The sequence below is a fragment of the Podarcis liolepis genome (assembly GCF_965112155.1).
Source record: "Podarcis liolepis genome assembly, chromosome: 9".
Lineage (NCBI taxonomy): Eukaryota > Metazoa > Chordata > Lepidosauria > Squamata > Lacertidae > Podarcis > Podarcis liolepis.
Window position 1 is genome coordinate 71975794 of NC_139564.1, and position 27103 is coordinate 72002896.

Consider the following 27103-nt stretch of genomic DNA (forward strand, 5'->3'; position numbering starts at 1 on the left):
AAAAGTCTTGATGACACTTTACTGAGCAAGCTGAAAAAACCTGGGTATCATTTGTGGAGAAAGGAAGAGAGGCTGTGTCTTTCTTAGTTCAGGCAGGGAAACGCTTAATTAACATACAGTTAAAACTCCCTCAGAACTGCTACGCCAGTAAGCATCATGCCACTCTGTCTGGTTGCTAAGCAACACCTTCCCGCCACCTAGGTTAAGCTGGCTTCCTGAGCACAGAATCACCGTATTTTTCGCCCTATAGGATGCACTTTTCCCCCTCCAAAAATGAAGGGGAAATGTGTGTGCATCCTATGGGGCGAATGCAGGCTTTCGCTGAAGCCTGGAAAGTGAGAGGGGTCGGTGCGCACCGACCCCTCTCGCTCTCCAGGCTTCAGGAAGCTATCCGCAAGCCTTGGGAGCCCGGTGGGAGTTCCCGCTGGGCTTCCAAGGCTTGCGGACAGCAGCCTGCAGCCCAAAATGGGGGGAGTGCAGCGGAGTGCACCCCGGGCTTTGGGCAGCTCTCCGCAAGCCTTGGGAGCCCGGCGGGAGTTCCCGCCGGGCTCCCAAGGCTTGCGGAAAGCAGCCTGTTCTGGGGGCTGGGGTCGGGGATAATTTTTTTTCTTTGTCCCCCCCCCCAAAAAAACCCCTAGGTGCGCCCTATGGGCCGGTGCGCCCTATAGGGTGAAAAATACGGTAACCCTTAGGCAGCAAACTGAACGATTCCTCCTCTTGGACTCCCAACATGTTCATCTTCGTTGCTTCATCACTTTGAAGAGCTCTTCCAGCTTCAGGGCTACATTCAGGTCTCCATGGACTTGAAGCCTCCCGCAGACGTAGGCATTCAGAGGATGGAGCTCCCCCAGAATGAAGGCCTCCAGGTCACTCTCAGATACTTCCAACACCACGTCGGGACTGTGGTCGGGCGGCCCAGGGCCTATTCGCCCTCGTCCTGCAGGGGGAAAAAAAGGGAGGAAGACCAGTAGGCCTAGGAATTCAAATCAGGAGAGCAGCTCTTGAAACTGGTGTTCACTAAATAATAGAAAAGGAAAATTTGTTGGAGGTTCGCTAGTCCAGGGCAGCCACTTCAGGGCAGTGTTTTAACTACAGCATCCCTGACTGATACCACTCTGCTGACATGGAATTTTGGTTAAATCCATTATCCGTGAGGAGGGTGTCACATACAGTGGTGCCCCGTGAGACGAACGCCTCACGAGATGAAAAACTCGCAAAACGAAAGGTTTTTTCGTTTTCGAGTTGCTTCGCAAGACGAATTTCCCTATGGGGTTGCTTCGCAAAACGAAGCTTGCCCCGCAAGCTCCGGGGACAGCGGGAAGCGCAGCGCGTCTTCCCCGCTGTCCCCGGACATCTTTTGAAGCAAGGGGCGGCGCGGAGAAGATCGCTTCTCCCCGTTGCCAGCCCCGCAAGCTCCGGGGACAGAGGGGAAGGCGCAGCACCTTCCCCTCTCTCCCCGGACCCCTTTTGAACCAAGGGGCGGCAACGGGGAGAAGCGATCTTCTCCTCTCCGTCCCTTGCTTCAAAAGAGGGGACAGAGCGGCGCTTCCCCTCTGTCCCCAGACGGTCTCCATAGGAACGCATTAATTGATTTTCAATGCATTCCTATGGGAAACCGTGCTTCGCAAAACTCGCAAGAAGAAAAAACTTGCGGAACGAATTAATTTCGTCTTGCGAGGCACCACTGTATTCAAGAACGATGAACCTAATGGCTAAATGCTAAAGTGAAAAACAACTCCAGTTCTAACATGAGTCAGGCTGAGTCAGGGTTGAGTCAGGGTTTCCAGGGACTGTGGTTGGATAGGGAGCTGGGCTGGCAGAAATGGTTGGAGAGAGGATTGAACAGCTAACATGATGTATATTTTGCCAGATTAGTGCCTGTCCTAATAGAAATGCTCCCACAGGATTTTTGGACTGTGTCCAGTAATGCTTTACTGAATAAACTAGGAGTTTGCTGTGGGCCTCTGTGTTGTTGTTTGTTTGTTGTTGTTATTTATTTATTGAATTTACATACCGCTCTATACCCGGAGGTCTCAGGGCGTTTCAAAGAACAAAATCAAAATACAAAACTTGAACCCCCCCCCGAAGAGAATTTCACACCGCTTTAACTACTTAGAAATTAGGAGTTTCGAAATTACTTATTGTAACTGTTGAGTGGATTTCTGTTTAATTTTGAAATGCTGATATTTAGTATTATTCTGTATTGTTTTAATGAATGTTGAATGTTATTTTATTTGCATATTGCAATATTGTATTATGCATATTGTCTTATTTATATGATGTTAGCCGCTCTGAGCCTGGCTTTGGCTGGGGAGAGCGGGGTACAAATAAATTTTAGTTATTATTTATTTATTTATTTATTTACTTCCAGCAAAGGAGAGCCCATCCTGTCAAACAGCTCTCACTATTGGGGAGGTGTCTCTATCATAAAATCATAGAATTGTAGAGGCAGGGGGGACCCTAAGGGGCCATCTAGTCCCACCCCCCGCAATGTGGGAATCACAGCTGAAGAACCAGGTCACCGCCTAATGTTTAGGTGAATTCTGTTCCCCTGACATTTCCACCCACGGGTTCTAGCCCTCCCCTCCGGAACAGCAGCCAAGAAAGTCTACTCTGCCTTCTGCAGAATGCACCTTTAAAAAATACAAAACTCACAACGTCAACGTTAGGATTTGCACATTCCCTCTTTTGCCTGAGCAGTGAACACTGCTCTGTTCTGGCAGCCCTGTTTAGGGAAGTTTTTAATGACTGGTGTTTTAATGTATTTTTAATCTTTTGTTGGAAGCCGCCCAGAGTGGCTGAGGAAACCCAGCCAGATGGGCAGGGTATAAATATTATTATTATTATTATATAACACACAGAACACTGTTACGCCCAGACTCTATGATCCCAACTCCACCCCACCCTGGCAGGTCCCGAGGACCCAAATGGCCACCTCAGATTGGCCGTTTCTCATGTGATGTAACTAACAGGTGGGCCCCCTGGGGTTTACAGAGGCTTGGTAGACCTTCTCGGTGCTGTCGGTGGAGAAGCCCAACGGCTGGACACAATGTGCTGCCTTAGGGTCACCTACTTCCCAAAATGTACACATTGCTTGATTGTAAAAAACAACAAACACCCAACAAAGAGAAAACAATAAAATTATCGACAAGGAAAAATAAACAGCAACAAATTAAGGCTTTCAAAAAGTTAAAACAACAATAGGCTAAAAACAGCTTAAAACTCTTATCAACTTCCTAAGCATCTGGGTGCAAGCTTGTCTAAACAATAATGTTTTTGGCAGATGCCAAAAAGAGACAGCAAAGGTACCTGCCTGGGGTCAAGAGGCAGGGAGTTCCAAAGACCGACTTCTTATGAATGGGCATCATGTAGCCCTGGCAAAAGGGCCCTTCAAAGCGGTCAAGTGGGCATATGTGGGGCAATGAGATCTCGTAGGTACTTGTCCCACTTGGCCCAACAGCCAATCAGCAGGCACTGCAGATCTCTGGGCACAGGTGTTCTATGCTGGCAAGGCCTCCTCACACCTGTCAGCAATCGTGCTGCAGCATTCTGCACTGACGGCACCTTCCAGATGATGAGTGAGGGAAGCCCCATAGGAGAGGGCCTTTGTCAGTGGCTTCATTCAACAAAAGAAACTGACCTGAAGAGAGATCAATGAAATAAGTAGTAGTCTTTGCTCCACTGGCCAGCCGGACATTGATCTGGTAGCAAGCCTTGACCTGGTTCACTAAGGATTCGGACAAGCAATGCTCCAACGCGGAGAGGTGCTCCTCAGCTTTAAACCTCCTTCCTTCACTGCTGCCGCCTGGCTCTGTGTGGACAGCGTGCAGTGGCTCCTCCATCTCATTCTCAACCTCCACATGTTCTGCTGGAGGAAAAGGGCAATTGGTACGTAGGTTATGGGCAGGCGTGGCCAAAGCAGGGCCCTCCTCCAGCTTATAATTATTTGTTGCATTTATATCCCACCCTTTCCTTCAAGGAGCTTGAGGCGGCATACATGGTTCTCCCCTCCTCCTCCTCCTCTCTGAATGCCCACAGCAACCCTGTGGGTTAGGTTAGGTTAGGTTGAGAGGCAGGGTTTGGCCCCAAGGTCACCCACTCATGGCTGAGTGGAGGATTTGAGCCCTGGTTTGTCCTGGGTCCCCAACCGACACTCTAACCCAGGGGTCAGCAAACATTTTCAGCAGGGGGCTGGTCCACCGTCCCTCAGACCTTGTGGGGGGCCGGACTATATTTTTTTAAAAAATAATGAATGAATTCCTATGCCCCACAAATAACCCAGAGGTGCATTTTAAATGAAAGGACACATTCTACTCATGTAAAAACACCCTGATTTCTGGACTGTCCGCGGGCCGGATTGAGAAGATGATTGGGCCGGATCCGGACCCCAGGCCTTAGTTTGCCTACCCATGCTATAACCACTACACTGCACTGGCTCTCAGATACAGAATAACTCCCATCAGCCCCATAGAGCATGGCCATTGTCTACGGACAGACAGTGGTATTAATGAATTATGATCCTTATCATTATCGAATCCATATTGCGACCTTCCTCCCGACAAAGGAACTCGGGGTTTTTCCACACACAAGTGGCACATCTAAAAACAATTCCGACCCATACTGGGAAAGATCTCTTCTTTAAAAGGCTTGTTGAAAAGGTGGTAGAGCTCATGTCTCCACTGTTGAAGGCAGTAAACGCGTCTGGGTACCAGTTGCTGGAAACCACAGGCGTGTCAGTCTGCCTTTGAGCCAATGCCAACGACTGGGCTCAACAACTGGTTCTGCCCTGACTGGGCTGGGCGAACTGGAGGAGGAGGAGGAGTTTGGATTTGATATCCCGCTTTATCACTACCCTACGGAGTCTCAAAGTGGCTAACAATCTCCTTTCCCTTCCTCCCCCACAACAAACACTCTGTGAGGTGAGTGGGGCTGAGAGACTTCAGAGAAGTGTGACTAGTCCAAGGTCACCCAGCAGCTGCATGTGGAGGAGCGGGGAAGCGAACCCAGTTCACCAGATTACGAGTCAACTGCTCTTAACCACCACACCACACTGGCTCTTCATCACACTTCCAGAGACCTTCCACTTTTGGAAATCAGGTCTAAGTGCACTGGACCCACAACTGTGAGTTGTGAGCATCAAAATCAGCAGAGTATGAACAACACGGAAGAAAGCTGTTAAGCATAACTTCTTTATTTTCTAATAGCTATCACAAACTAAAACTAAAGAGCTACATTCATACCTCGGGTTGAAGTAGCTTTAGGTTAAGTACTTTTGGGTTGCGCTCCGCGGCGAACCGGAAGTAACGGAGCACTTTACTTCCGGGTTTCGCCGCTCACACATGCGCAGATGCTCAAAATGACGTCACGCGCATGCGCGAAAGCGGCGAATCACGACCTGCGCGGGTTGTGTTCGCTTCAGGATGCGAACAGGGCTCCGGAACAGATCCCGTTCGCCTCCAGAGGTACCACTGTACTAGCTTGCATGAGTGTTACAGCTCTCACTCAGCCATCTAATTACTACATAGATAACACTCAGACTCCCACAGAGTCAGGCAGGAAGAGCAGTTTCCGCCCCCTCCTTTCCAAAAACATTGTCAGGAGATTCTTGCAATGGGAGGGGGTGAAAATATCCACGAGGAGGGGAGAGGGCTCTTGAGCTTGGAGCCTGCTACAGGCATCTAGTCAGAAAGAACTGATGGGGCTAACCTTTGAAACCTTTACCTGCCCTTAAGAGGCCAGGGCACAGGTCCTATGGCTGGCCCCTGTGAGAACAGAAAGCTCGACTAGAGGGACCACTGGCCTGACCAGCACGCTCCTACAGTCTTTTGTTGCAAGCTGGTCGAAGGTTGCCCCATGAGCTTTGTGGCCCAAGCAAGGATTCCAGTCGAGGTCTCCCTAGTCCAAGCCTAACACTACGCTGTTGTATTACAACGGTATTACACTAAGGAGTGACTAGGGATAAACAGTAAGGGCTGACTGCCCTAAGAAATTATTAATATTGTTATTTTACTAAGTCATGCTTGGGGAGCTGACATGTGGTCACCTGTCTCAAAATCTCCATTTGGACGGGTGGCCGCAACCGCCAGGGTCTTGCCAAAGAACTGAAGAGCCAGCTGCTGAATGGTGCTGTCCAGCCCTTCCAGTCCTGGGATCGGAGGCCTTGAGCCCGGCGCCTGTGGGACATTCTCCTGGGACGCCTGGAGGACGCTTCCCAGTATCAGTTCCACCCTGTCCACCTCAAGGCCCCAAGACCTGGTGATGTCATTGATTTCCACCTTGAAAGAAGAGAAGGCAAGGGATTTAGATCAAGGGCATGGGAAAACTGGGACCCTGCAGGTGTTCATGGAATTGTAGAATTGTACCTCGGGTTACATACACTTCAGGTTACAGACTCCGCTAACCCAGAAATAGTACCTCGGGTTAAGAACATTGCTTCAAGATGAGAACAGAAATCGTGTGGCGGCAGCGCAGCAGGCCCCATTAGCTAAAGTGGTGCTTCAGGTTAAGAACAGTTTCAGGTTAAGGCTAGACCTCCAGAACGAATGAAGTACTTAACCCGAGGTACAACTGTAGTTGCAAGAGAACCAAAGGGTCATCTAGTCCAGGCATGTCCAACACGTCGATCACAACCGAGGAGTCAATTGCGGGATTGTTTCTCGTGGATTGCAGGCCGAGAAAGAAAAGCCTTTCTCCACAGCCTCGGATGCAGCAACAGAAGCAGCGGCTGCCGGTCTTAACGGCCAAGCCTGAGCAGCGCCATCTTGTCCTCCCCTTCCTCCTTTTTCTCCAGCCAAGCCTCCTTGCCTGCCTTCCCGCTCTGTGCTGCGCTCTCGGGGGTTAGAGTGCCGGTGGTGGGGTGAGTGGGACATGGCGCCCTGAGAGAGGGCTGGGGTGTTTGTGTGTGTGGAGGGGAGGTGTTCTTGCCTGGGGATCTGGGGAGCATGGTCTCAGCAGGCGAGGGGGTGCATAATCTGCTCCCTCACGCAGTTGGCAAGGGAATGAATGGGCAGGAGGGCATGTGGGAGGGAGGGAGAGAAGGAAGGAAGGTGTCATCTCAGAGTGGGGCTACCGTAGCCAGGCAAAGGGCACTGCCGGGGAGACAAGGCAGTACGCAAGCATACTTGAGACCCCTCTGGAAGGATATGGAGGGGCAGCGTATAATACAGTGGTGCCTCGCAAGACGAAAAGAATCCGTTCTGTGATTCTCTTCGTCTAGCGGTCTTTTTGTCTTGCGAAGCAAGCTCATTGACGGATTAGCGGATTAGCGCTATTAGCGGCTTTTAGTGGCTTATCTGCTGATCGGATCAGCTGATAAGTGGCTTAGCGGCTTAGAAAAAGGGGGGGAACCCTGCAGGAACTCGCAAGGCATTGTCGTCTTGCGAAGCAAGCCCATAGGAAAATCGTCTTGCGAAGCACCTCCAAAATAGAAAACCCTTTCGTCTAGCGGGTTTTCCGTCTTGCGAGGCATTCGTCTTGCGGGGCACCACTGTACCAACTGCGCCCCATTTGCGGCTGGGGCAGCAGTCTCTGAGAGCCCCAGAAAGCAAGGATATATACTGTATTTTTCGCTCTATAAGACACACCAGACCATAAGACGCACCTAGTTTTTGGAGGAGGAAAACAAGAAAAAAAATATTCTGAATCCCAGAAGCCGGAACAGCTGCGCAGCGATCCCTCTTGCTGTTCTGGCTTCAGCAAACGCAACGTGAAGCCTCTTCAGGGCAGTGGGAGGGCAGCCTCTTCAGGGCAGTGAAGCCTCTTCAGGGCAGGCTCCCCATGCCCTGAAGAGGCTTTGCACGGCTATTGCAGTGATCCCTCTTGCTGTTCTGGCTTCTGGGATAGCCGTACGAAGCCTGCATTTGCTCCATAAGACGCACACACATTTCCCCTTACTTTTTAGGAGGGAAAAAGTGTGTCTTATAGAGTGAAAAATACAGTATTTTTAAAATCAGAATTTATCAGAGTGCCTCTGACCGTGTGCAGAGTGTTCCTCCCCAAGCAGGAAGAGAGGTCCGCCTCCTGCTTTTGGGACGAGGGTGAACAGTTCCATCCAGGGCAAAGGGGGCGGTGAGGGGATATGTGTGGTTCCCCACCACCTGGTAGCCTTGGGATTTCTCACCATGACGGAAGGAGCCATGTCTCTTGTGTGTGTTCTGCCCCACATATTTCCCCCCTCACATGACCTGCTGCCCCTGCAGATATTCTTTCTGCTCACTGCCACCCCCAGCATTCCCCTCCCTCTCTCCCCACAGCCCAGCCCGCGTTGCTAGGGAGCGAGAACACCAACACACTCTCTCTTTTTTAAGCAGAGTCCCAGCCTCACCTCTCTCTCTCTCTCTCTGTGTGTGTGTGTGTGTGTGAGAGAGAGAGAGAGAGAGAGAGAGAGAAAGATTGATTAGCAGATATTATTACCAGGAGCTGGTCTGCGATCCGCAGCTTCTCTGTTTGAATCTCCCGCAGGTACTTCTTAAGCACAATCTTGGTCATGGCATTCTGGGCCGTCATCCGCGTGGCAATGTTGAGATCTTTCACCATCATGACTGACAGCAGCGGATCCCAAACACGGAACTGGACATCAGCCCCCACAGAGACCCACGCTCCATCCCGAGACGTCAGCTGTAAAGGCCAGAGACAGTCGCAGTGAACTTTGTGATCCTCACAGGGAAACTTTCCCTGAGCAATTCCTTCAAGCGCAATGGAAATAAATAAACCGCTTATAGCAGCAGTTCTCAAACTTTTGGGGGGCTGCTGTCTCCTTGCTTCCAAAAACTCATCCCCGGTGCCCTTTCCCCACTCTAGAAAAACATTATTCAGAGCAGCGGTTTGCACAACCCACTAAGGAAGATAATAACGTAATAAAATTCAAAACAGTATCTATAAGTTGCACATTTGTTCAAAATCCAATTTAAACTATTTAGCACAATTAATTCAACAAAACTGATAACCTTGATCCAGCTGTTCAAAGCCTGGTAATCATTTGCACCTCCTTACCTGCCTCCCCCTGGGACCCTACTGCCCACTCTGGGGACCACACTGCCCTAATAGCATCCTTCATCCTAGAGCTCCCATCAGACCCAACCAGCATGGCCAAGAGTCAGGGATGATGGGAGTTGTAGTCTCACATCGGGAGGGCAACAGGTTCCCCACCCCAGCACTGATGGGCTGATTGGAGGGAGGCAGTTTCATTTTCCACTGTTGCTCCCCCCCCCTTCTCCTGCACTGCTCTGAGCTTTCACCCCAACCGGCTCCCTTTGGTGACCAGGGCAGCCTCGCTCTTTGGAGAAGCTTCTTTTGAGGTGGCAGCAACTCGCCTTGCATGGCGGGATGCTGAAGGCCCGTGTCCGGAGGTCCACCAGCTGCCAGTGATCAATAAAGGGCAGCACCAAAACCACCCCTGGCCCTTGGGGGGCTCGGATCCGCCCCAGACGGAACATGATCATTCGCTCATAAGTAGGCACTATCTGGAAAGGAAACAGAAAGAGAAGAGAAGTACTGAGAGGTGCAAATATAAACGAAAGGAAGGCTCCTTCCATTCCCACCCTGCGGAGTAGACAATACTGGGCCCAACATATAAGTAGTCTGGCCTGGTTTAAGGCAGCTCCCAGTGATCTAGTAAAGTCAAACCTCTGCTTGAAAAATATTTCAGGTGTTTCTTGTGAGATTGTTTAGGGATGCGGGGGGGGGGGGGAATATATTGTCTAAGATATCCTATCCCAACTTGTCTCTACAAGTTCAACAAAATCAGCAGAATTAACATTCCCCTTTTAAACACACACACAGCAGATCGCTTGCTCAGACTCGTTAGAGTCTCTGTAAATATTTCCTGGTATTTCCCCCATTTAATCCCTCCTAAAATAAGACGCTACACACTCTTCTGCAAAGTATAAAATGTTTACTCACAAATAATCATCTGTTCACACAAAGATTCCTGGAAGGCAGACTTGAAAGGTTAGAACATAGTTTAAATGTGGTGACTATCTCCTTATGGGAGAAAGCCCCCCCTTCTCTTCTCTCGGCCGGGAGCCAAGGGTGCATTTCAGTACAGTCATACCTCGGGTTGAATGTGCTTCAGGTTGAGCACTTTCGGGTTGCGCTCCACAGCAACCCAGAAGTAATGGAGCACGTTACTTCCGGGTTTCACCGCTCGCACATGCGCTCAAAATGACATCATGCACATGTGCGGAAGCGGCAAAACACGACCTGTGCACGCGCCGTCGCGTCTTACCATAGTTGTCAACTTTCAGATTTGAAAATAAGGGATCAGCAGCTCTAGTAAGAGATCAGCAGCTCTAATAAGGGATCAGCAGATCTATGGGATCTACGGGATATCTAACAATCTGGGATAGCAGCAGGAAACGGCGCTGGAATAAGGGTATTTCCCGCAAAAAAAAAAAGGGAGGGTTGACAGCTATGCGTCTTACATTCTGTTCAGTATGCAAACTGGGCTCCGGAACGGATCCCGTTCGCATCCCGAGGCATCACTGTAGTGCTGTTGTTAAGATGGCATTGATAGAGACAAGAGAAGACAAGATGGTCGCCAGCCTGCTACGTCCATCTCAAGTTACATATCGGAAGTTTCGTCTCAGTCCTAGAAAGCAGGAAGTTCTGGCTGGAGGACTGAGACAACCTTCATGTCTAATCCAGCCATGTTATGTTTGACTGCACCCGATTCTTACATGCCACATTTCTGCCTCAGACAAATGGAGGAGAGGGCTCTCGATGGCCACTAGCAATGTCAGTGAAATGCGGGACCCGCATTTGGGCTAATCTTGGAGAAGAGAGATTTGCAAGGGAGATGAAACGGATTGGTTGGAACCAAAGCAAACAGGCGTCAGGTCTCCCCATCTCCGGTTCCTACCTTCAAAACAAACCAGGCCGAGATGGGGAAGAGGAGGACTGTGACCAGGAACACAAAAGTGGTGACCACCCCATGGCAAACCCATGACAAACACTCTTGAGGGGGATCTGAGGAAAAGAAAGAGAAGCAAACTAATTAATGCACATTCACAGAGCACACCCCCCCCCAAAAAATCCTGGGAACTATAGTTTACCCCTCACAAAGCACCATTTCACCAGTTCCCAGGAAGCTATGTGCTGTCAATGTGTGGTGTGGGTAGAGGAACACAAGAAGGCCGCATCCTGGACCCGACCAGTGGCCCTTCCCAGTGCCTCCATGGGAAGCCCAAAGGCAGGACCTCTGAAGGGCAGGGTCTCCATCTGGTCAGCCAAATGTAAAAGGTAAAGGTACCCCTGCCCATACGGGCCAGTCGTGTCCGACTCTAGGGTTGTGCGCCCATCTCACTTAAGAGGCCGGGGGCCAGCGCTGTCCAGAGACACTTCCGGGTCACGTGGCCAGAGTGACGAAGCTGCTCTGGCAAGCCAGCACCAGCGCAGCACACAGAAATGCCGTTTACCTTCCTGCTATAAAGCGGTACCTATTTATCTACTTGCACTTAGGGATGCTTTCGAACTGCTAGGTGGGCAGGAGCTGGGACTGAAAGACGGGAGCTCACCCCATCGCGGGGATTCAAACCGCCGACCATACGATCGGCAAGTCCTAGGCACTGAGGTTTTACCCACAGCGCCACCCGCGTCCCTATTATGTAGGGATGCATTAAATTTATATACCTCCCTTCATCCAAAGATCTCAGGGCTGTTCACAAGATACAGGATAAAAGCACAAATAAATACAGTGGTACCTCGGGTTACATAAGCTTCAGGTTACAGACGCTTCAGGTTACGGACTCCATTAACCCAGTAATAGTACCTCGGATTAAGAACTTTGCTTCAGGATGAGAACAGAAATCATGCTCCGGCAGTGTGGTGGCAGCAGGAGGCCCCATGAGCTAAAGTGGGTGCTTCAGGTTAAGAACAGTTTCAGGTTAAGAACACACCTCCGGAACGAATTAAGTACTTAACCCGAGGTACCACTGTAGTTTAAACAAAAACAAAACAGAACACAACCCCTGCACAAAAATATTTAAAAGGCCATAGAATATTAACCAGCCAAAGGCCTGGTTGAAGAGGAGCGTTTTCGCCTGGTGCCTAAATGTGTATAATTAAGGTACCAGCCAAACCTCCCTGGGGACAGCATTCCACAAACGGGGAGCCACTGCAGAAAAGGCCCTGTTCTCGTGTTGTCACCCTCTGGACTTCTAGTGGTGGAGGCACACAAAGAAGGACCTCAGAGGATGATCTCAGGGTCCGGGAAGGTTCATATGAGGAGAGGTGGTCCTTAAGGTTTCATGGCCCTGAGCCATTTAAGGCCTTATAGCAGGGGTCAGCAAACTTTTTCAGCAGGGGGCCGGTCCACTGTCCCTCAGACCTTGCGGTGGACTGGGCTATATTCTGAAGGGGGGGAAATGAACGAATTCCTATGCCCCACAAATAACTCAGAGATGCATTTTAAATAAAAGGATACATTCTACTCATGTAAAAACACACTGATTCCCGGACCGCCCACAAGCCAGATTTAGAAGGCGATTGGGCGCGATCCTTCCCCTGGGCCTTAGTTTGCCTACCCATGCTTTATAGGTCAGAACCAGCACTTTCCATTGGGCCCAGAAACTAACTGGCAGCAACTGCAGTTTGGCCAAGATCGGTGCAATATGCTCAAACCATCTTGCTCCAGTGATCAAGCTGGCTGCCGGCTTCTGCCCTGGCTGGATTTTCTGAACTGTCTTCAGGGGCAGCCCTATGTATAAACACGTTGCAGTAATCTAACCTAAAAAAGTTACCAGAGCACAGACAACAGTACAGTATCTCCAATCCACACCACATAATCATAGAGTTGGAAGGGACCCCAGGGTCATCTAGTCCAACCTCAGCTGAAAGCATCCATGACAGATGGCCACCCAACCACTGCTTAAAAACCACCAGGAAACAGAGTCCACAATCTCCCTAGATAGACCATTCCACTGTTGACCAGCTCTTACTGGTATTTAGTTGAAATTTCTTTTCTTGTAACTTGAAGCCAATGGTTCGAATCCTACCCTCCAAAGTGGGATCAAACTAACTTCCATGTGACAGCCCTCTAAATATTTGAAGATGGCTATCATATCTTCTCCCAGTCTCCTCTTTTTCAAGCTAAACCTACCCTGTTCCTTCAACCATTCCTCATAAGGCTTGGCTTCTTGACCCTTGATCATCTTGGTTACCTTCCTCTGCACATGTTCCAGCCTATCAACACCCTCCTTAAATTGTGGTGCCCAGACTTGGACACAATATTCCTGCCGTGGTCTTACGAAGGTGGAATGGAGGGGTACTATTACTTCCCTTGATCTGAACACCATACTTCTGTTGATGCAGCTGAGAATAGCATCCTCCTTTTTTGTTGCTGCATCACACTGTTGTCTCATGTTAAGCTTGTGCTCTCCTAAGACCCCTGGATCATTTTCACTTGTCATAGTAAAGAGTAAAGGAGGGCTCTCGCTTACATGCTCTCCCTGTAGGCTTCCCCCAGGGCATCTGATTAGCTTATCTGGGACAGGGCTGATGCAGACCTTTGATCTGATCCAGTTGGACTTTTCTCCTATCTTCAAACCCAGCCACTTACCTGTTCCCTCCTGCATCAGCTTCAGTGTGTTCCATGTGTGCCCGGGTGGAAAGAAAGCCTTCCGAGGTTCATCTGGCCAGTTGCCCGACTGCTGGTACTGGTCAGTGTCTCCTAATGGCAACGCTTGGTATCCTGACCGGCTGAACATGTTCTGGTTAGCTCCCAAGTTACCGGTAGCTCTCTTAGTTTCCCCCCTTTACGTGCATCCTTTAACTCTGCAAAGACAAAGCATCAGCAGAAAGATGTTTGCATGCAGTTTCTGCTTGGAACATATCTCCTTGTTTTGACGCCTCTTTTGTTTGTATGAAATGCCCTGTTTTAAAATGCTTTTCGTACTGCTGCAAACATCAGCGCTCCCACAGCCTGAACATTAGAAATAGAGGGAACGACTAGCCACTCATCCGCAGGAAAAAGCTCCAACATGAGCGTTAAAGCCTGAGTTGTAGCCATGTCAACAAGAAATCTCAAATCTTCATCCCCACCCAAGCACTTACTTCTTTGGGATTTTCTGCCCCTGAGCAATCAGCAATTGCAGTTGTGTTCAAGAAATCTCACACTGGCACTATGAATGTATTTTGCACCTCAGTTGAAATCGTTTTGCATTAGAAGCACATTTGCACTCAACACTTTTCCTCTGATCACAGGAGAGCAGATGGCGCTTCTCTTCTCCTTCCTGTTTGGTCAGTTACACTGGACAAGTGACACAAACAACAAGCAGAGGAAGAAGGCTGGCGTGTGAGTGCTTTTGAATTCCAGGGAGCTGCACGACTTACTCCCTCTGCCATCAGGAGGACTTTGATGCATTAAGGGGTCAGCAACCTTTTTCAGCCGTTGTCCCTCAGACCTTGTGGGGGGCTGGACTATATTTTTTTGGGGGGGGGGGAAATGAACAAATTCCTATGCCCCACAAATAACCCAGAGGTGCATTTTAAATAAAAGCACACATTCTACTCATGTAAAAACACCAGGCAGGCCCCACAAATAACCCAGAGGTGCATTTTAAATAAAAATACACATTCTACTCATGTAAAAACACACTAATTCCAATTGAGAAGGTGACTGGGCCGCATCCGCCCCCCTTAGTTTGCCTACCCCTGCATTAAGAGCCTGTGGGAAGCACGTGGGTTTCTAAAGCCCGATGCCGACTTTTGAAATCTCAGTGTCTCCTTGCAAGCTTCTGCTGACAAGCTATGAAAGGCATCAGAGTCAAAGAGCTGTAGGGTGGGAAGGGATCTCAGGGGGTCATCTAGCCCAACCCCTTGCAGCGCAGGAAAAACAGCACAGAGATCATTGTGTATCAGTAGCCTGGCCTGGGTTCCACACGTGCTAGATGAATCCCAAACTGGAATTAAGATTGCCGGAAGAAATATCAACAACCTCAGATATGCAGATGACACAACCTTGATGGCAGAAAGTGAGGAGGAATTAAAGAACCTTTTAATGAGGGTGAAAGAGGAGAGCGCAAAATATGGTTTGAAGCTCAACATCAAAAAAACCAAGATCATGGCCGCTGGTCCCATCACCTACTGGCAAATAGAAGGGGAAGAAATAGAGGCAGTGGGAGATTTTACTTTCTTGGGCTCCATGATCACTGCAGATGGTGACAGCAGTCACGAAATTGAAAGACGCCAGCTTCTTGGGAGAAAAGCAATGACAAACCTAGACAGCATCTTAAAAAGCAGAGACATCACCTTGCAAACAAAGGTCTGTATAGTCAAAGCTATGGTTTTCCCAGTAATGATGTATGGAAGTGAGAGCTGGACCACAAAGAAGGTTGATCGCTGAAGAATGGCTGCTTTTGAATTCTGGTGCTGGAGGAGACTCTTGAGAGTCCCATGGACTGCAAGAAGATCAAACCTATCCATTCTTAAAGAAATCAGCCCTGAATGCTCACTGGAAGGACAGATCCTGAAGCTGAGGCTCCAATACTTGGGCCACCTCATGAGAAGAGAAGACTCCCTGGAAAAGACCCTGATGTTGGGAAAGATGGAGGGCACAAGGAGAAGGGGACGACAGAGGACGAGATGGTTGGACAGTGTTCTCAAAGCTACCAGCATGAGTTTGACCAAACTGCAGGAGGCAGTGGAAGACAGGAGTGCCTGGCATGCTCTGGTCCATGGGGTCACGAAGAGTCGGACATGACTAAACGAATAAACAACAACAAAGGGGTTCACCCTAAAGCTACAGTGCAGCGTTTCTAAAGCAAACCTGAGGCACCCACTTTCTGATTCCGGGCGCTGCAGTTTACCCTTCCCTAACTTCCCATCCCCACCAGCCCTTAAACTACAGTAGCCAGAATACTTCGCGATGAAAAATATATATGCTTTAAAGCCATCGCATGCACACAGAGCCTTGTAGCCTCTGCGCTGCACGGGCTTGTCGTTGCAACAGCCGCTCCCTGGGATGCTATGCAAGTCCTGCCGGACGCAGCGCGGCCTTTTCCTATTTGTTACTCCCGGGTAAATGCATGCACGGGCCTCGAGCTTGGCCCCGAGAAAGCACCTGAAGCGGCGCGAAGAATCCCCGGGAGCCGGATGCCGCTGCAGGCGGGCCGGGCCAGCGCTGCTCCTCCCTCCCGGAGGGCCCTCCTTTCCCGGCAGCCCCGCGCTGCTTCCTCCGCCGCCTCCTCGCAGGGACAAAGCGAAAGTGAACCCAGACGCCTCGCAGCCGCCGCCGCCATCCCCACTCGCGGTTTCTGCTTCGCGATCCGGACACCGCTGCAGGTCGCGCCTTTCAGCTGAGTTCCTTTGAATTGCGTGCGTGGCTGTGTTTTATTGATGCATTAACTTTTATTCATGCATTAACTTTTATGTATGCATTGCGTCGATACGCCACGTCTTGACTCGCTGGGGAGCGCAAGGGGGCGTACATGGGTCCCCCCCCGCCCCCATTTCACCCCCACAACAACCGTGTGAGGTCGGATGGACTGAAAGAAGGAGGGACTGGCTCCCAAGGTCGCCCAGGGAGCTTCATGGCGGGGGGGGGGGAGGATTTGAACCCTAGAATCGTAGAGGCGGGAGGGACCCCGAGGGTCATCTAGTCCAACCCCCTGTGATGTCCTGATCGCTCCGACCCTCTAGATTCCTTTCCCTCCTCCGAAGAATCGGGGTGGGGTGGGGTCTTGGCTGAATTTGCGGGACCTGCGTAACTCAACAGCCTCCTATGATGCCCAAGAGCCTTGTGGGGGTGGGGGCCTCTGTGCCTGGAGATGGGGGCGGCGGGGGGGAGTGGATTTTGTTCTCCCATGTACACACACTTTATCTGCTTTTTCTGGACGCAACAGCCTCTTAATGTGCAGCTGGGTGACGCCTCCTATAGGTCAGGGGGGAAAGGAGACCTTTGGGTACCCAGGTGCTGTTGGACTACAGTTCCCATCAGCCCCTGCCAGTGTGGCCAAGGGTCAGGAACGAGGGAATCCTCCAAAAGCAGTGGTCAGCAAACTTTTTCTTTTTCTTTATTATAAATATTTATTAAATTTTCACAAATTTTAAAAACACATACAATACACACAATACAAAAATATACATACAATAACAAACAAACACGTATAATTTCAACTCCTTTTTTTCTTAAACTTACTTCATCGACTTCCCCATACCTCCCCTTTCCGCATTCCAATTCCCAAAATTATTTCAGCAAATCCTTCCCCTTAATTTTATCCGATTTTTTCCTTTCCTTTTCTTTTACTTAATCTTTAACAGTTGTACTCCCTTACTTTATATAACCAATTCCCAAAATTATTTCAGCAAATCCTTCCCCTTAATTTTATCCGATTTTTTCCTTTCCTTTTCTTTTACTTAATCTTTAACAGTTGTACTCCCTTACTTTATATAACCACAACATTTTAACATTCATTAATTTTGCAATATTTCTTAAGATAAATTTTAAATTTCTTCCAATCTTCTTCCGCCGTCTCTTTCCCCTGGTTGGTCAGCAAACTTTTTCAGCAGGGGGTCGGTCTACTGTCCCTCAGACCTTGTGGGCGGCCGGACTATATTTGGGGGAGGAGAAATGAACGAATTCCTGTGCCCCACAAATAACCCAGAGATGCATTTTAAATAAAAGCGCTAATTCTACTCATGTAAAAACATGCTGGTTCCCGGACCGTCCGCAGGCTGGATTTAGAAGGCGATTGGGCCAGATCCGGCCCCCGGGCCTTAGTTTGCCTACCCATGTCCAAAAGGATATTGTAAAGATTCCGAAAAGGCCACCAAAATGACCAGGGGGTCGGAGTGGCGCCCTAGCGAAACCTTTGGCTCACCCCCTGCTTGCAGGTTCCCACAGTCAACTGTTCAGACACTAAGAGAACAGGATGCTGAACTCAACGGGCCACGTGTGTGACAGGGTGCCTGACTTCACTTACTCTGAAATGTGGTATGCAAAAACCCTTTCCCACAGTTGAGCCCCTCCACCTGGACGTCTGCCCCACAGGATGGCCCTGAGAGCAATGTATGGGGCAGCTTCCTAGGTTCCTGGGGCTGGGGGGTTCTGTGGCCCTCCCAGTGTTCTTGGACGACTCTGTGCACGCCCACCATTCCCTGAGCACCAGCCATGATGTCCGGGGCCCAAGGGAAATGGAGGCCGACAAGATCTGGAGGGCCACAGCTTCCTGGTTTGTATTCATATATCAGTCCATCACTCTTGTTTGTCACTTCTTTCGTCTTCTCCTCTTCCAGTTCATTAGAAATGCAGCTGTATTAACATCCCTCTTTTCCAGGTTCAATTCAGATTGCACACAGAGTCTATCCTTGTTCACCTGCGCCTCCACTCCTTGTTTCCCTTTTGTTTTTCCAAAATCAAAGCTCCAGTATTTGGCAGCTCTGTTCCTTCAAGCCTTTGCACACCGATTGGCAACTCTGCCATTGCGTTCTGTTTTCTTAAAAGCTATCCATAGTTCCATAGTTTAACTGCGTTGCCTGAAGAAGGACTTTCTTTGATCTGCCCAGAATCTTCCAACATTGAGCTTTGTCCACAAGATCCACACTTATGACAGAGGGAGACAAATCTTTCTCTGTCACTGTGCATCGTTTTATAAACTCCCATCACATCGCCTCTTACTTGGCTGTGAGCCACCCTGTTGGTGCAGCCGAGATAGGGCACTAGTCCATGTTGACAGATTCCCTGGTTTGTGTATATGTGTGTGTGTGTGTGTGTGAGAGAGAGAGAGAGAGAGAGAGAGAGAGAGAGAGAGAGGGAGGGAGAGGGAGAGATAGATAGAAGCGATTCTGAACCCTAACCCTTTCTTCTGCTGGGTGACCTGGGGCTAGTCACACTTCTTGAAGTCTCTCAGCCCCACTCCCCTCATTCCCAGAGACAGACCAGATTCTTTGAGTTGTAAATTTAGCCTGATAACCTTTTCACGCTGAATCTAAGTCAGAAACAACCAGTTGTCAAAACTACTAATCAATTAGGAGCTCTCTTCCTGCAGATGAAGGAGATAACCCGGTTCACACTTTTAAAGACAGAAAGACTTTAATTAAACCCAGATACGCATTCCCAGCATTCTACAGCTTTTGGCTCTCCCATAATGCTCTTTTTCTGCATGAGCCAAAGTTTTAACCTGCTAAGATTTCCCAATATCACTGCAGCAGTAGTCTTGTAATCTGGGGTGCCGGGTTCTCATCTCTGCTCCTCCACATGCAGCTGCTGGGTAACCTTGGGCTAGTCACACCCACTCACCTCACAGAGTGTCTGTTGTGGGGGAGGAAGGGAAAAGGAGAATGTTAGCCGCTTGGAGACTCCTTGGGGTAGTGATAAAGCGGGATATCAAATCCAAACTCCTCCTCCTCTTCTTCCTTCTTTCTCTCCTCTTCCTCATTTTTTATTTTTTATGCAGGAGATGGAGGAGGAATTTGAGTTCTTGCTCTGCGGGAGGTGCCAAAGAGAGGCCCCGAACCCCAAGCTCCTGGCCTGCCTTCACACCGTCTGCGTGGAGTGCCTGGACGAGAACAAGCCCGTGGGCCAGTGTCCCGTCTGCCGGTTCTCCTTCGCACGCGCCAGCGGGGTCCCCTTCCAAGATAACGTGCTCTTTGCAAGCCTCCAGGCCAAGCTGAACACCTACCGGAAGATTGCTGGTGACAGAGATTTGGTGTGCGATAACTGCAAAGATGCGGCTGAGTTCTGGTGCTCGGAGTGCTCCGAGTTCCTCTGCCTGAAATGCTACAAGTCTCACCAGTGGTACTTGAAGCAGAAGAGCCACGAGACCCAGAAACTGGCCGATCTGAAGAAGGATACTGCCCAGAGCTTCCTGGAGGGGGCAAAGAAGTCCAGCAACCTTTTATGTTCGGAGCACACCCAGGTTATAAGGTAATGCTACTGTGGGCGGGGAAATGCCTTTGTTGTTGTTTAGTCTTTTAGTCGTGTCCGACTCTTCGTGACCCCATGGACCAGAGCACGCCAAGCACTCCTGTCTTCCACTGCCTCCTGCAGTTTGGTCAAAGTCATGCTGGTAGCTTCAAGAACACTGTCCCACCATCTTGTCCTCCGTCATCCCCTTCTCCTTGTGCCCTCCATCTTTCCCAACATCAGGGTCTTTTCTAGGGAGTCTTCTCTTCTCATGAGGTGGCCAAAGTCTTGGAGCCTCAGCTTCAGGATCTGTCCTTTCAGTGAGCACTCAGGGCTGATTTCCTTCAGAATGGAGAGGTTTGATCTTCTTGCAGTCCATGGGACTTTCAAGAGTCTCCTCCAGCACCATAATTCAAAAGCATCCATTCTTCGGTGATCAGCCTTCTTTATGGTCCAACTCTCACTTCCATACATCACTGCTGGGAAAACCACAGCTTTAACTATATGGACCTTTGTTTGCAAGGTGATGTCTCTGCTTTGTAAGATGCTGTCTAGGTTTGTCATTGCTTTTCTCCCAAGAAGCAGGCGTCTTTCAATTTTGTGGCTGCTGTCACCATCTGCATTGATCATGGGGAGATGCATAGTTTGCAGGAAACTACCAGGCCACTGCCTGTGAAGGGGGAGAGGGATACAGGCCCTCATCTGGGCTGTGCCCACTCATACGGCACGCGTGCAACTTCATTTTGCATTAGCAGCCACCTGGGACCCCACGATTAGCAGGTGAGGCCTGGGTGGGGGACAGGGGAAGAGGGCCTTTCCGGTGGTGGCTTCTCACAGGCAACTTTGGAACACCCTTCCCAGAGAAGCTCGACTGGTGCCTTCATTGTAGGCCTTCCGCTGGCAGCTGGATTCCTTTCTTACGCCAACAGGTCTTTGGGAATGGACTGCTTTTTAAGGAAAGGGCTTTTAATCGCTCTGTGCTGTTTTTATTATCTGTATTTTAATAGCTTTGTTTTTTATATGGTTTTAATTTTTCAAGAGTTGAATCACTTTTTAACCATTACCTTTCTGTTTTTTGTCTATGCTTGTTCTAAGTTTTGTGAGCCACCTTGAATCCTACTTGTGGGGGAAAGGCACAATATTATGATTGTTGTTATTACCAACAGTAAATTGATGTTTACAGTTTAAATGCAGTGCTTACAGTTTATACTTACAGTTTAATTAGTACTTTCATTTAAATGCACTCTAATGCTTACAGTTTAAATGCAATTTTTTTCAAGCATGTTGTTTTTAAATCTGGAAAAAATTGGATGGAATAGACCTGAGGTCCAAGTACATGGAAAACTGATACAGTGGTACCTTGGGTTAAGTACTTAATTCGTTCTGGAGGTCCATTCTTAACCTGAAACTGTTCTTAACCTGAAGCACCACTTTAGCTAATGGGGCCTCCTGCTGCTGCCGTGCCGCCAGAGCACGATTTCTGTTCTCATCCTGAAGCAAAGTTCTTAACCCGAGGTACTATTTCTGGGTTAGCAGAGTCTGTAACCTGAAGCGTCTGTAACCCGAGGTACCACTGTATTGGGGAGAAACAGGTTGATCTGTCCCTCCATAACTTTCCACTTCCTTCCCCTTCTGTTTTCATTTTCCTTTCTTCCCTGTGTTCTCCCTCCTCCCCCTTCCAGAGAGAAATTGATAGCACAAAGCCTGGTGTTGCTTATCTATCTATCTATCTATCTATCATCACACTTATACAGTGGTACCTCGGGTTACATACGCTTCAGGTTATAGACTCCGCTTCAGGATGAGAACAGAAATCGTGCTCCGGCGGCGTGGCAGCAGCAGGAGGCCCCATTAGCTAAAGTGGTGCTTCAGGTTAAGAACAGTTTCAGGTTAAGTACGGACCTCCGGAATGAATTAAGTTCTTAACCCGAGGTACCACTGTACCTGTTCTCCAAGGAATTCTGCTCAGTGAGGGAAGTGAGCCTGAGAGATGGTGACAGGACCAAAGCCACCCAGGGGGCTTCGTAGCTGAGTGGGGATTTAAACTTGGGTCTCCTAGGCCAGCACTCTAACCACTGTGCCACACTACCTTCCTGTTTAAGACTCTAAGGAAAGCCTCCTGGATCAAGCCATTGGCCCATCTAGTCTAGCCTCTTTTTCTTGCCGCAGCCATTCATTCATTCATTCCCTGAACATTGTATTTACGTCGACAGCATCTACTGCCGCGGGTGCCGCAAGCCCCTCTGCTGCTCCTGCGCTCTGCTCGATGGCGAGCACTACAACGCCAAGCTGTACTGCGACATCCGCGCGGAAATCGAAGGCAGGAAGGAGGAGCTGGGCAGGATAAAGGCGGAGCTTGGCGAGAAGAGGAGGAGCTACGAGAAGACGTACAGCACCGTCCACGAACGGCTGCAGCAGCTGGAGAAGGTGCGCAAGGAGACCCGAGACGAGATCCAGGAGAAGGTGGAGGAAATGGTCCAGTGGATCCAGAGTAAGGGGGAGGAGCTCCTGGCGAAGGTGGACAGCCAGCTCCACCAAGAGCGCGAGGATGTGCAGAGGAAGCTGCAGTGCGCCGAGCGCATCGTCAAGAGGTTTGCTTCGTTTTTATTTGGTTTAATGTTTGTGCAGCCCGTTTGCCTCTTACGTGGGGTTTTGGGTCCAAGGGTTTTGCATATGTGCAAAAATGCCTATGCCCAGGTCCTTGGAGCTGCCAGTTTTCTACTAGGCGAAGTTCAAGGCAATACTCTCAGTATATAAAGCCCTTTTTTATTTTATGTTTTTATTAAGAATTCCAACATAACAATTTTAACAGAAATACATCATACACGTTATTTCCTCCCCATTTCCCCCCTCCAAAGAGAAAAAAGAAAAAAAACCTCCCACCGCACCCCCGAGACTTCCCTCAGCCCCTATCTCTGGTTTCTCGACACACAGTTAATATCTGCATGTTGTAAAATTGCAAAGATCCTTAATTTATCTATCTATATACTACTGATGAAGAGTTTGTGAATGTTTATTCAAAACCTGCCAAGGAGTCCAGTTGATTTTGTTGTTTCTTCAAATACTTCGTAAAAGGTTCCCATTCATCTTTAAAGTCACAGTTATGCCAATTCCGCGCAGTCCATCAGTTTTTCTTACCACAGTTCTTTAGTCGGGATTTCCTCATTCTTCCATCCTTGTGCTATTAAGACCCTTGCCGCCGTTGTCGCATACATGAAAATGTTTTTTAGTTTCTTTGGCAGGTCTTTCTCCACAATCCCTAACAAGAAAGCTTCAGGCTTTTTCACAAATTTTAAATGGAACATTTTCTTCAACTCATCATATATCATTTCCCATTTTTAAAAAAATTTTGCTACAATCCCACCACATACAGTATATAAAGCCCTTAATGACTTGAGACCAGTTGGCTCACGAAATCTACTTACCTGACGTACGCCAACTCCACCATGCCAATTGATGGAATGAGCCCTATTACAGATGCCCCATAATCGCCGTTCCGCCATTGTAAGGACTCGGTCATTTAGTGTGATGTCATGTACACTTTGGAACTCCCTGGCTAGTGAGACAAGCAGGCGTCTTCACTGTATTCCTTTTGGGGCCTGCTGAAAACATTCTTGTTTAGAGCAGCCTACCTAGATGCTTTAAAAAGTTGAGGTAATTTTAATCTGTTTTGGTATTTTAACTTTTTGTATGTTTTAAAGCATTTTAAAGTTTTTATTTTATTGTTTTCTCTGTAAACCGCTTTGGGGGGTGTTTTCTGTTTTTTGTTTACCAGTCAGGAGGTTTATAAATGTTATAAAATAAGTAATAATGATTTAAGAAACAGCAAAACAGTGCCATCGATACGAATGTTAAAACACGATAGCATTTAGCTGAAGCAATGCACAGGAACAAATTGATCCGAGCAACCAAGACCGTTCAGTAAAGCGATAATGATTCAGTGAGAAACCCAGCCAGGTGGGCAGGGTATAAATAATAAATTATTATTAAATGATTATAACCACGGCAGGTTAGAGTCCGGAGAGCGGCTGGTGGAGAAGATGAACCTCTTTGCTTCGGACCAGGAGGTGCTCGACATGGCCCCCTTCGTCAAGGAGTCCCTAGACGATCTCCGCAGGGAGAAGGTGCTAGCCGTGGGTTTTCGGGTCCAGGCAGATAACATCTCGGAGGTCAGAGGCGACCTCCAGGCCCTGTTTAACAGGGTGAGAGGCTGCGAAGGTGAGGCACTTCCTGCAATCCTGCTCTCTTCGTGCCTCCCTTGCCAGGGGGCCCTGCTGGCTTCTTTGGCAGGAAAAAGGTTTGGGCTTCGGTTGCCGTAATTCTCTTGTCGCCCTGTCCCACTAGTTGTGAGAATGAATGTGGATCACAGGGCGCCTTTGATCATTGAATCTTGGTTGTTGTTGTTATTTAGTAATGTCAGACTCTTTGTGACCCCATGGACCAGAGCACGCCAGGCACTCCTGTCTTCCACTGCCTCCCGCAGTTTGGTCAAACTCATGCTGGTAGCTTCGAGAACACCGTCCCACCATCTTGTCCTCTGTTGTCCCCTTCTCCTTGTGCCCTCCATCTTTCCCAACATCAGGGTCTTTTCCAGGGAGTCTTCTCTTCTCATGAGGTGGCCAAAGTCTTGGAGCCTCAGCTTCACGATCTGTCCTTCCAGTGAGCACTCAGGGCTGATTTCCCTAAGAATGGATAGGTTTGATCTTCTTGCAGTCCATGGGACTCTCAAGAGTCTCCTCCAGCACCATAATTCCAAAGCATGAACCTTGGTTAGTCTTGTCCATGAACGTCAGTGGGTCTACTATGGGTAGGACTAGCACTGAACGCACCAGAAGGGGATAAAGCTATCGATGGCTGCTAGCGATAGGGGCTCTGTTCTGCCCCCACCGTTAGAGGTGCCTTTCTTCTGCATGCCAGTAGCTGCAGAGGCACAAGGGGGCGGGAGAAGGCGCTTGTACCTGAATCCTGCTTGCAGCCTTCCTGGAGACGTCCTATTGGCTGCTGTGCAACCAGGATGCTGGACTAAGTGGGCCACTGGCCTGATCCAGCAGGCTCTCCTATGGTCCTTATGGCTAGCGGTCAAGGATGGTGAGAGCTGGACTCCAGCTGCACCTGGAAGAATGTAAGTTCTCCACCCTGGACCTGTGGGTCCTTCTTTGCTGACTTGAGTGTCGGATTCTTAAGCCTCAGTCAGAGGTAACTGGCCACTCTCCAGGCACTTGGCTTAAGATCCTGTTGACCTCCCCGTCTGTGTCTCCCGGCAGGATACAGGCAAGGTCACTATCGGCGATCCCACTCAGCGTGAGAGGGACACACCACTCCTCCCTCCTCCCTTCTTCCCTCAGGGAGGGGAAAGAGACAGACAGAAATCTATTTACATGTCTTTATTTCTGTCATTGCAGCAGTACAGAGAAACGTGTCTGCACAGTTCAAACTCCAACAGCAGAGAGAGAATAGACTCCACCCCTGTACTTCCAGTACAGGTCAAATGACACTCTGAGCTAATATCCGGTGCTCAGTACAGTGAATAGACTGTCCCTTTGTTCCCATGGTACAGTCCCAAACATCAACATCCTGTTTTGCTTTGCAGCCACCTGCAGCTCGCTCTCGCATTGCTGCTTTTTCCTGACATTGAGCTCTATGCAAAGATAGATAGATAGATAGATAGATAGATAAACTTTATTCGCATTAGCCAACGCCCATAGCAACACAAAACAAGCAATATAGAATTAAAAAGACAACAAGGGGTAAAAAGGGCAATCAGATGACCAAGATTATTGCTCAGATAGTGGCCCTTAATCTCACTCCACCCTCGATAAACCTAGCAACCTTTGCTGTTGTCTGATCATTTTGATTTGACAACAGAAAGAACAATGTGGCTGCAGATGGGCGCCCTGGGATGGTAAGGAAGAGTGGGGTGATGAGCTTATTCCTCAGATCTTTATAAAGGGGACAGACAGGACAGGAGAACACGAGCCACTGTTTCCACATTGCCATCTCCACAGTGGCAGAGTCGTTTCTCAGTTGGAATCTTCTGGTATCTGCCCTCAAGTATGGCAGAGGGTAGAGGGACACGGGTGGCACTGTGGGTTAAACCACAGAGCTAGGACCTGCCGATCAGAAGGTCGGCGGTTCGAATCCCCGCAATGGGGTGAGCTCCCATTGCTTGGTCCCTGCTCCTGCCAACCTAGCAGTTCGAAAGCGCGTCAAAGTGCAAGTAGATAAATAGGTACCGCTGTGGCGGGAAGGTAAACGGTGTTTCCATGCGCTGCTCTGGTTCGCCAGAAGCGGCTTAGTCATGCTGGCCACATGACCCGGAAGCTGTACGCTGGCTCCCTCGGCCAATAAAGCGAAATGAGCGCCCCAACCCCAGAGTCAGTCACGACTGGACCTAATGGTCAGGGGGCCCTTTACCTTTACCGTTATGGCAGAGGGCATCCTATCCAATCTGGCCAGTGTGAAGGCACCTCTGTATTTTGGGATAGTTAATTTATACAAATATGGTGCCAGGGAATCAAACTGAGAAGGGGGGAAAAGGCATACCAAGGACAGAGTTTCTTTATAATGGCCAGATTGTTCTGTTGCTCCAAGTCCTTCAGACACTGTCCAATTAGCCTTTTTGCTTTAATAAAGCCCATCGTGAGAAGCTGATGTGGGTGGAGTCCGCAGGAGAGTAATTTTTGGTGCACACTTTTAGACCACACACTTTTATGAGCTCTGCTTAGACTCTGGTGCTGAACAGCTGAGTTCATTCCCAACTGAGCTAAGAGAGAGACTAGGACCTGGGACAGACCAGGGTTCGAATCTCCACTCAGCTATGAAGCTCACTGCATGTGACCTGGGGCCGGTCACTCGCTCGCAGGCTATCCTACCTCACAGAGTTGTTGGGATTAAATGAGGAGCGGGGGAGAGTCATGACCTCCCTGGGGGAAAAGGTGGTATAATATGGGGGAAATGAAGTGCAATGAGTCCCTCCAGAAACCTCTTGGGCAGGGGCCTCATCCAAACACGTTGGAACACTTTGCCCTCTTTCCTTTCTTGCAGATGCTGTCGGCTGCCTGCCTTCTGTTTCTCGGCCTGTTGCCCCAGCGGTCAGTTCGGTAAGCTGTGATATGAAACGTGGAAGTGGACGCAGAGAAACGGAGCTGAGAGGGGAACAAAATGTAGAAAGTACCAAGACAGTGGAAATTAGCGGTGGCTGTTCATGAAACAGTTGCTGTTGAGAACACAGATATCTTGGCACTGGTAACATGTGGGAGGATA

The 27103-nt window shown here is 49.1% G+C and overlaps 2 protein-coding genes across 6 annotated transcripts in view; one reads left to right on the forward strand and one right to left on the reverse strand.

Annotated features, from left to right (window-relative positions):
* On the reverse strand, positions 1–16164 carry STOML1 (stomatin like 1). Of its 2 annotated transcripts, XM_083460608.1 has the most exons (8): positions 16058–16164; positions 13556–13770; positions 10859–10965; positions 9312–9461; positions 8413–8616; positions 6044–6275; positions 3641–3868; positions 1–937 (listed from the first exon to the last, which is right to left on the reverse strand). In XM_083460608.1, the coding sequence occupies exons 2-8, from the start codon at positions 13701–13703 to the stop codon at positions 735–737; spliced, it is 1272 nt and encodes a 423-aa protein (XP_083316734.1). In that variant the 5' UTR covers positions 13704–13770; positions 16058–16164; the 3' UTR covers positions 1–734. The 2 variants fall into 2 exon arrangements, with proteins under 2 accessions (XP_083316734.1, XP_083316735.1); XM_083460609.1 differs by lacking the exon at positions 16058–16164 and having other exon boundaries at positions 3641–3865; positions 13556–14663.
* The window catches only part of PML (PML nuclear body scaffold), a 22029-nt gene continuing 10402 nt past the window's right edge, over positions 15477–27103 (forward strand). The window contains exons 1-5 of one of the 4 annotated variants that reach the window (XR_014516006.1): positions 15477–16278; positions 19392–19861; positions 22054–22431; positions 23850–24058; positions 26885–26940. Coding sequence is in view for 2 of the 4 variants with exons in the window: in XM_083460495.1 (XP_083316621.1) it covers positions 15964–16278; positions 19392–19861; positions 22054–22431; positions 23850–24058; positions 26885–26940 (1428 nt within the window). In the remaining 2 variants the exon portion in view is untranslated. Of the gene's footprint in view, positions 16312–19391; positions 19862–22053; positions 22432–23849; positions 24059–26884; positions 26941–27103 lie in introns of all 4 variants that reach the window. The other 3 variants (XM_083460495.1, XM_083460496.1, XR_014516007.1) reach the window with 3 other exon arrangements.